Source organism: Procambarus clarkii, chromosome 16, assembly GCF_040958095.1.
Source record: "Procambarus clarkii isolate CNS0578487 chromosome 16, FALCON_Pclarkii_2.0, whole genome shotgun sequence".
Classification (NCBI taxonomy): domain Eukaryota; kingdom Metazoa; phylum Arthropoda; class Malacostraca; order Decapoda; family Cambaridae; genus Procambarus; species Procambarus clarkii.
Genome location: NC_091165.1, coordinates 37,240,867 through 37,251,390, shown reverse-complemented (window position 1 = coordinate 37,251,390; position 10,524 = coordinate 37,240,867). Strand labels below are relative to the sequence as shown.

Genomic DNA, 10,524 nt, shown 5'->3' with positions numbered 1-10,524 from the left:
CAAGCGATGAGGTCAAGAAGCACCTATTGGAGCTGGACGTGAAAAAGGTTGTTGGACCAGACGGAATCTCACCATGGGTATTGAACGTGTGTGCAGGAGCATTTTGTTTGCCACTCTCCATAGTGTATAGTAGGTCACTGGAAACAGAAGACCTACCAGAAATATGGAAGATGGCTAATGTAGTCCCAATATACAAAAAGGGTGACAGACAAGAGGCACTGAACTACAGGCCAGTGTCCTTAACTTGTATACCATGCAAGGTGATGAGAAGATCGTGAGAAAAAATTTAGTAACACATCTGGAGAGAAGGGACTTCATGACAACCCATCAACATGGATTCAGGGAGGGTAAATCTTGCCTTACAGGCTTAATAGAATTCTATGATCAGGTGACAAAGATTAAGCAAGAAAGAGAAGGATGGGCGGATTGCATTTTTTTGGACTGTCGGAAAGCCTTTGACACAGTACCCTATAAAAGGCTGATGCATAAGCTGGAGAAACAGGCAGGAGTAACTGGTAGGGTGCTCCAGTGGATAAGGGAGTACCTAAGCAATAGGAAGCAGAGAGTTACAGTGAAGGGTGAGACCTCAGATTGGCGTGAAGTCACCAGTGGATTCCCACAGGGCTCTGTACACGGTCCTATCTTGTTTCTGATATACGTAAATGATCTCCCAGAGGGTATACACTCATTCCTCTCAATGTTTGCTGACGACGCCAAAATTATGAGAAGGATTAAGACAGAGGAAGACACCTTGAGGCTTCAAGAAGACCTGGACAAGCTGCAGGAATGATTGAACAAATGGTTGTTAGAGTTTAACCCAAGCAAATGCAATTTAATGAAGATAGGTGTAGGGAGCAGGAGACCAGATACAAGGTATCATTTCGGAGATGAAATACTTCAAGAGTCAGAAAGAGAGAAAGACCTGAGTGGTTCATATCATGCCAGACCTGTCCCCTGAAGCTCATATCAAGAGGATAACATCAGCGGCATATGCCAGATTGGCTAACATAAGAACAGCCTTTAGAAACCTGTGTAAGGAATCTTTCAGAACATTATATATCACAAATGTCAGACCAATCCTGAAGTATGTGGCTCCAGCATGGAGTCCATATCTAGTCAAGCATAAGACTAAACTGGAAAAGGTTCAAAGGTTTGCCACCAGTCTAGTGCCCGAGCTGAGAGGTATGAGCTACGAGGAGAGACTACGGGAATTAAACCTCACTTTCTTGGAAGACAGGAGAGTTAGGGGGGACACGATCATCACATTCAAGATTCTCAAGGGAATCGATAGGGTAGATAAAGACAAGCTATTTAACACAAGAGGCACACGCACTAGGGGACACAGGTGGAAACTGAGTGCCCAAATGAGTCACAGAGATATTAGAAAGAACTTTTTTAGTGTCAAGAGTGGTTGACAAATGGAATGCATTAGGAAGTGATGTGGTGGAGGCTGACTCCATACACGGTTTCAAATGTAGATATGATAGAGCCCAGTAGGCTCAGGAACCTGTACACCTGTTGATTGACGGTTGAAAGGCGGGACCAAAGAGCCAGAGCTCAACCCCCGCAAGCACAATTAGGTGAGTACATGCGCACATGTCCACATGGATGTGTGTGTGGGAGCATGCGTTTATGCGGCTCGCCTCTTTGAAGACCTAGACGTTATATACGCTATAGCATAGCTCACACCATCACATAGCAGCAGCAGCACATAGTAATGTGGTCTCCACAACTACCACCACCACATGCTAACAGAGCACTCAGGACCGGTGTGTGGTCTTTGACTCCCCGCGCATGAGTGGACTGCGTTTGCGTTAAGGAGGGGTCATATGTCGCATCCTCCCCTCACTCCCCTCCCATGCAGTGACAGTTATCAATTCCCCACTTTACATTTCCCCAGTCCTCCATAAACGAGGCAAAAAAATAGTACACATTATATATCGCTGTATTCATATGGGGCACGTGTCAGCCTGTGGTCTTGTATGTCTTTCAGCAATCAATAAGTAGTTAAAAGCGTAAACCCTTTATATATAATTTGGGCGGGGAGCAAGCCTACGGGGGCGGCTCGCCTCTTGGTAGTTTGACACATAACTGGACTCAATGACTCGATACCATACCCACGCTCCAGCAGGCTCTCTACACCTAGCACTCAAGTCTGTTTACTTTCCCCCTTCGAGGTTGATGGGGGTCTAGCTTACACGTGTGTCTCTGTATTCATAACAAATAATGACTATAGCCTCAGGTATAGATCTTTTAATTTCGCTTGGACTCTGAGTAACGCGCCTCATCGCATACCAGTCTTCAATTTTCTTCTATCTAATCAAATTACTGCCCGCGTTTAAATAGCATTTAGCATCAGTCAGTAAAGCATTCGCTCAGGTAAAGCCAGTAGGCATATTTTTTTACTGAATGTGGGAAACACAACTTCTGGAGCCAGCAGCACTGGGAGACTTACAGGTAAGTGTTTTCACTACTGAATGAAATATATGTAATTTTAAATCTAACCCTGGGAGCTTCACCATTACACGCATCTTGGGTGGAGGTTTAAGGTTTGACGTGTTACTGAGATGGTGGGAGGTATTGGGGATGATCTTACCCTCACCCCCATCCACTCCCCAACCCGTTCTCGCAAATTTAATAAGTCAATATTGACTTATTAAATATGTGCATAGGTGACATACTTAACATAATAGATACCCTTAAAAAGATTCATAGAAAACACCGACCTTACCTAACCTACTTAGTATGTTAAGATAAGCATCTTATTGCTTTGTAATTACAATTATTACCTAACCTATAATAGGTATAGGTTAAGTAATAATTGTAATTACGAAGCAATAAGATGCTTATCTTAAGATACTAACAAGGTTAGGTAAGGTCGGTGTTTTCTATGAATCTTTTTAAGGGTATCTATTATGGTTAGTATATCACCTATGCACGTAGTTAATAAGTCAATATTGACTTTACGAATTTGCGAGAACGGCCACACATGAAGCGATTTCTACGTTCAGTAAACACTTACTGAGTTGTAAACTGAATGCCTGAGCCACCCAATACAAGATTAATGATAGTAGTATTTTATTTTACGAGGGAAAAACTTTAAACTAAAAATTAGCTCCCATGAAGTGATTTTTTCTGATCAGGGGGAGAAAGATACTGGCAGTATGGGGCTTTAAAGTTTATTGAAGATTAAATTCTGCAGAACATGTAAATATATAAAGTAAGAATTAACAGTAACAATTCCAAGTCCGAGGACTAGATTTAACTTAAAAGGTACACCCGTAGTAAGTATGAGACCTTAGCCTATAGTGACATGGAAACTAATTCTACAGAAACCTAAAGCTTAACTGGTACTAGAATTAAGGCCGAGTGCAAATGTGGAGTAATTATATAACACTAGGATATAACAGGCAGGACACAAAGAGTAACTAATAAGTGAGAGACCACATAACACATAATGTACCCGACCAAGAGGCCGTAAAGACCTAATGAATAAGGAGAAGGGGGGTGACTACAAGTAGGGCTTACTAGCACCTAGACTGGGCAAAGTATTAGCTGCGGACAGCGGGACACTTGGGGACCGGCGCTGCACCCCCCCTTCCCACATGCAGTGGGGAGAAAAGGGAGACAACTGTGCAAAGCATGACGGGGGTACAAAGACAGCCGCTTGCAAAGGAGAGGTGGGTGGGCTTTGCGAGGGCAGCGGCGAGGGCAGGCGGAGTGAGGGCAGAGCCCCTCTGTGCCCCCGTATTTATACGGCCCCAGACTGCCCGCGCAACGCCGCGGGACGCGCTGCGCAAATGTTTCTTTCTCCCCCATCAGAAACATCCCCGCTTGCGAAGCAGTGGCCATTTATGTTCAGTAAACACTTACTGAGATGTAAACTGAAAGCCTGAGCCACCCAATACAAGGTTGATGATAGTAGTATTTAATTTAAGATGGGGAAACTTTAAACTAAATTAAATGAGCACACATGAAGTGATTTCCACGTTCAGTAAGCACTTACCGAGTTGTAAACTGAATGCCTGAGACCCCAATACATGGTTGATGTTAGTAGTATTTTATGTTACGATGGAAAACTTTAAACTAAAAATGAGCACACATGAAGCGATTTTTAGGTTCAGTAAACACTGGGATAGCCCCATAATAATTACAAGTACTCATAATGAGAGTACTTGTAAGCAATCTACCTCATTTTTTTTTCTTTTTTTGTGTTGTTCATTTTGTGTTTGTCTTGTATAGTCTTGTTTAGATTTTTATTATTTCCCCCCTTACATATCGAAATTTTATTTTGTAATTGCCATTCTTGCCTTGCTTTCCTACAACCAGCCTTCTTATGCAAACAAGTATAGACCCAGAACTAAAAATCTTATCCACTATCTATGACAATCATCACTTTAATGATCAAAATTGCAGATATTTTACAGCACATGATGTAAACAATGTATTAACACAATCACAATATCTCTCTAATTAACTTGAATGTAAGATCTCTAAGCAAACACTTCGATGATGTTAGTGCCTTGACTGAAACTATTGGCAACAAATTCTCTTTTATTATACTTACTGAAACGTGGTTAAAAGAGGATACTACTCAACTCTTTAACATGCCAAACTACTCAGCAATTCAAAACTATCGACCAATTCAGAGAGGTGGTGGTACTGCTCTTTATTACCACCAAGAACTAACATGCTTAAAAGTAATTATAACTAGAGACTACTGTGGGGTGTATATCTTCGCCAGTTTCTGAGTCAAGGGAGGTGAGTCTGTCCTGTCTGTGGAAGCAGTCTATAGAATTCCTAACACTGATGTGTCCGAATTCAACTCTAACCTTAGAAATCTAATACTAGATAACAGACTGAACAAAAATCATCTAATTATTGCAGGTGACTTTAATATTGACCTCTGCGAGCCTGAAAACCCTATTGCTGCCAGCTTCCTCAACTGTATGAATTCCTGCTTCCTCATACCCTTAATCACTAGACCTACTAGAGTCACTGATAGTACTGCCACGGCTCTTGATCACATCTGGACCAACATAACCTCTCCACTCACTTCAGGGATAATCGTCGATAGCACTACAGACCATTACCCCACATTTCTCCTAACTAACGAAGGGAAGTGGGAAGCCGCCTACATCGAGGCCGACTCCCCAGGGTCGACCCCGTGTCCGTCGTTGTCGCTGCGGCCCGCCCCACGGCGGTGAGGGTGGTGTCGACTTCATGGCTGCAGTAGTCTGCCCTCGGGCTCCATCCCTTTTCCTCGTTCATCAATGGTGTACCTTGTGCGCCTTCCGTAGTCGGTTCTGGAAGTATTAAGGCAGTAACATGCTATGAACATGCTAGCATCCCAGTATAATCAACTCAAGCGAGCTTCCGGTCCCTCACCGGAATTCACTAACTGGACCGAGAATCTGTGGTTCAAAAAGTTGTGCCTAGTCCTCGAGTCACAAAATTCTATCATCTTGAGTCTTCTCAACGAGAATCTAGCGAACCGCGCTAATCTCCAACAACAACAACAAGAAATAACCCTCCTCCGCGAGGATATTAGAAACTACAAGGCTAGCCAAGACCAACTACAGCATGATTTGAATGATCTCCATGAGGAAAACAACCTTCGGAAAACTGATGAAGCCTTAAAAAAGCAGGAGGAAGCTCTCAGCAAAATGACTGCATGTATCAGTACATTTTCAGCTCAACGTTCCGTCTCCCAGGAGGAACAAGACCAGCAAAAGCTGCTAGACTCTGTTATCGTGTCGTCCCAAGATATACCTGTGGAACATGAAGGTGAAAATTGTTTCGAAATAGCTCAGGATCTCTTAAAAAACAAATTGCAGCTCAATCTAAACAAAACTGACGTTATTGCTGCCTACAGAGTAGGCAAAAAGAATCCATCAGGTCTAAATCAACGGAAAATTCGCCTGAAGCTGTCTTCCCAGTTCACGAAATCCAATCTAGTCCGGACAGCTGCATCCCTACGGAAGGGATTATACATCAACGAGTGCTTGACCAGGAACAGACAGCAAATCCTCTACCGCCTGCGTCAAATCCGGCAACAAAACCCAGATGCTATTCATCAGTGCTTCGTTAGAGATGGTCTGATAAAGGTGAGAAAAACCGCAGAGGGCAAAATGTTTACAATTACTAGAGAAGAAAACCTCAACACTTTCCTCTCCCAATGTGGTCTGTCTCACCTTATCACTCTCAATGAATTAACTTAATTAACCCCCTGTCAACTAGTGGGGCTAGGTATCCTAAGTCTCCTTGGTTCATTTTCTGACTTAATTTTTAACTTACTCTTACCTAGTCATTTACCGAAATTATTTAATTGAGTTATTAAGTAGTTCTTCAGGTCTTTTTAATTATACAGTCATTACTGAACTATCTATAGTTATTAATCATTAGCTTAAATTTGCCTATGTTTATTATTCAACTTTTCTTTGATTTCATTTATTACCTAGGTTGCCTAGCCTTGCCATGCTCCCTTACTCCATTGTACCCCTGGCTTTGCCTGCATCTCAAATTGCAAATTGTTACTTACAGTGTACCTGTGAGTACTCGTAAGCAATCTACCTCATTTTTGCTCATTTTGTTTTTTTTTGTATTGCTTAGTCTTGCTTATATTTTTTGTTTTGTATTTCCATATCTTGTGTTTTGTATAGTCCATGTTTACATGTTTTTTCTTTAATCTCATTAATTGCCTAGGTTGCCTAGCCTAGCCATACTCCCTTACTCCATTGTACCCCTGTAAGCCCCTTTTGTGTTTGTTTTGTACAGTATTGTGTATATATTTTTCCCTATTTTATAGCTTTTTTCTACTTATTTCTGATTCTACAATCAGCTTCTTTTATGCAGTCAAGTATAGACCCAGAACTTAACCTCTAATCCACTATCTATGACAATAATCACTTTAATGATCTAAATTGCAGATATTTTGCAGCACATGATGTAAACAATGTATTAACTCATAATCACAATATCTCTGTAATCAATTTGAACGTTAGATCCCTAGGTAAACACTTCGATGATGTTAGTGCCTTGATTGAAACTATTGGCAACAAATTCTCTTTTATTATACTTACTGAAACATGGTTGAAAGAGGATACTACTCAACTCTTTAACATGCCTAACTACTCAGCAATTCACAACTGTCGTCAACTTCAGAGAGATGGTGGCACTGCTCTTTACTACCACCAAGAACTAACATGCTTAAAAGAAATTAGAACTAGAGACTGCTATGGGGAGTATATCTTCGCCAGCTTCAGAGTCAAGGGTGCCGAGTCTGTCCTGTCTGTGGGTGCAGTCTATAGAATTCCCAACACTGATGTGTCTGTATTCAACTCAAACCTTAGAAATCTAATACTTGATAACAGACTGAACAAAAACCACCTAATTATCGCAGGGGACTTTAATATTGACCTCTGCGAGCCAGAACACCCTACTGCTGTTAGCTTCCTCAACTGTATGAATTCCTGCCTCCTCATACCCTTAATCACTAGACCTACTAGAATCACTGATAGCACTGCCACGACTCTAGATCACATCTGGACCAACATAACCTCTCCGCTTACTTCAGGTATAATCACCGATAGCACTACAGACCACTACCCCACATTTCTCTTAACTAACATTAGCAAACCACCTCTAGAAACAAGGGAGTTAAGCTTTAGGCTGCACAATGAAACTGCTATAAACAATTTTATAACTGCTGCTGATAATGTCAACTGGGAGTCCGAGTTAGGTAACATAGGGGACATCAACCTAGCAGTGCAATCTTTTCTACAAACAACTCTTAGCCTTTATAACACCCACTGTCCTAGGCTTACAAAACAAGTCACAAGCAAAAGGCTTAACAATCCTTGGCTTACAAAGGGAATACTGAAATCCATTAACAAAAAACACGACCTTGAGAAGAAGTATAGGTTAGGAATTGTCTCCAAAGAATTCTCAAAGAATTACTCATTATTGCTAACTAAGATAATTAGACGAGCCAAAACTAATTACTACGAAGATAAATTTACTCAAATAAAGAGCAACATTAAACAAACTTGGAGCACAATTTCACAAATATTGGGATCAAAGAAATCTTTAAATAACAAACCGACTCTCCTGTCTAATAACGATGGTCAGCTTTCAGCCTCTGATTCTGCTATTGAGTTCAATAGGTTCTTCTCTTCCATTGGTTCATCCCTTGCAAATGATATTCCATCTTCCAGTACTGACATTAAGGACTATCTTACAGGTAACTATCCACAGTCTCTGTACCTAAAGCCTATTAACTCCACTGACGTCAATGAGATAATCCTTTCCCTTAAAACCAAGTCTGGTGCCCTTGAGGAGATACCAACTTTAATTTACAAAAAAGCCTCCAGATCTTTAGCCCCTGCTATTGCTTTGCTCTTCAACAAGTCACTTGAACTCCAAACCTTTCCAGATATTCTAAAAAAAGCGAGAGTAACGCCTGTCCACAAATGTGGTGACCCCACAGATGTTAACAACTACAGACCTATATCAATCCTGCCAAACTTGTCAAAAATTTTTGAAAAACTTATATACAAGCAGCTTTACTCATATCTAGCCAAACTCAATATACTTAGCCCTTGCCAATATGGCTTCAGACCCAAAAAAAGCACTAACGATGCACTTATTAGTATGCTTAACTCGATTCATACAGCTCTTGATAAAAAGGAGCTCCCTGTTGGGTTATTTGTGGACCTGCGTAAAGCTTTTGATACTGTCAACCACCATAACCTTCTTCTTAAATTACATCATTATGGAGTCAGAGGACACTCCCTACAATACCTCGAGTCCTACCTTACTGACAGGCTCCAATATGTTTCTGTGAATAATACAATTTCTCCCACCCTACCCATCAACATTGGTGTTCCTCAGGGCAGCATACTTGGCCCTCTCCTCTTTCTCATCTACATTAATGACCTTCCAAATGCCTCCCAACACCTCAAACCAATTCTATTTGCTGACGACACAACCTTCATTTACTCCAGTCCTGACCCTCTTGCTCTAAATGCCACAGTAAATACTGAGCTAAATAAAGTCCATCTTTGGCTAACTGCCAACAAACTCACCCTTAACATTGACAAAACCTTCTATATTCTGTTTGGCAATAAATCCTCTAGTCTTATAAATCTCAAAATAAACAATACCCAAATTTGTAACAAATTAGATGGCAAATTCCTTGGCATTCTCATTGACCACAAGCTGAATTTCCAGGGACACATTCTAAATATATCAAAAAAAGTTTCAAAAACTGTGGGCATTCTTTCTAAGATCAGATATTATGTACCACGCCCTGCTCTGGTGACTCTCTATTACTCCCTTATCTATCCTTATCTCAACTATGGTATTTGTGCTTGGGGTTCTACTACCCAAAATCACTTACGTCCTCTAATTACCCAACACAAAGCCGCTATTAGAACAATATCCAACTCTGGCCCCAGACATCACTCGGTACCCCTACTCAAATCTCTTAATATGTTAGATATTAAGTCACTGCACATTCTCTCATGTGTATTATACATATATAAAACGCTAAACTATAATGCCAATCCTGATCTTAAAAGCTTCATAGAAGGTTGTAACAGAACCCATGAGCACCACACCAGAAATAAATACAGTTTTGATATTCCTAGAGTACGTCTTAATCAAACTAGAAATGCTCTGCAAATCAAGGGGCCCAGAATGTGGAATGACCTTCCCAACCATGTTAAAGACTGTACCTCTCTCAACCAGTTTAAGATAAAAACTAAACACTACCTAATAAATTCCCTGTAATCTACCTCACTCCTCTATTGTCAACCCATGTCTGTTATTTTCTTTTTTTTTTCTTTTTTTTTTAATCAACACTGTTTGTCAACCTATTGTATTTGTGCTGCTTTTTCAGTCATGTTCCCCCTTTTTTTTTATCTTTATTTGTATTTGTTCTCAACATCTTTTATTCTTTATGCTCAATTAGTATTAAGTTCTAGATATTAATGTTTTTCTTGCCCGAAACGCATTGCGTAATAGTGGCTTTAGGCATTGTATGTACTAGCTCTATCTATATATCAATCCATTAATGTAACATCACTTGTATGTATATACCTTACCTGAATAAACATCTGAATCTGAATCTGAATCTGTAAGGGTGGGCAGAAGCGGGCATGCAGTAGGAACGTGATGGGCAATGGGCAAGGAACCTACCCCTTAAGGGTACTGCTGGAATTAGTTTGTAAGATGGGGGGACATTTTCCGGAAGCAAACTGGGCAACTGTCATTAATTGATAAAGTCAGGATGATACCCCGAGGAAAACTCTGGAAAGGAACACTGGCACAGAGGATAGGAGTGTCTAGGGCAAACTAAGGGGAAAGGAAGAGAACAAGATCTTTTTTCACATTTCTCACACATTTCTCCTAACATTAAGAAACCACCTCTAGAGACAAGGGAGATAAGCTTTAGGCTGCACAGTGAAACTACCATAGGCAATTTTATAGCTGCTGCTGTTAATGTCAACTGGGAGTCCGAAT

General features: G+C 40.8%; 1 protein-coding gene across 3 annotated transcripts in view; it reads right to left on the bottom strand.

Annotated features, from left to right (window-relative positions):
* Nucleotides 1–4,372: 4,372 nt before the first annotated feature.
* The window catches only part of LOC123760143 (uncharacterized), a 58,110-nt gene continuing 51,958 nt past the window's right edge, over nt 4,373–10,524 (bottom strand). For all 3 annotated transcript variants that reach the window (XM_069325453.1, XM_045745649.2, XM_045745647.2), the window contains exon 5: nt 4,373–5,306. In XM_069325453.1, coding sequence (XP_069181554.1) covers nt 5,110–5,306 — 197 coding nt within the window. In that variant the 3' untranslated portion in view covers nt 4,373–5,109. The remainder of the gene's footprint in view (nt 5,307–10,524) is intronic.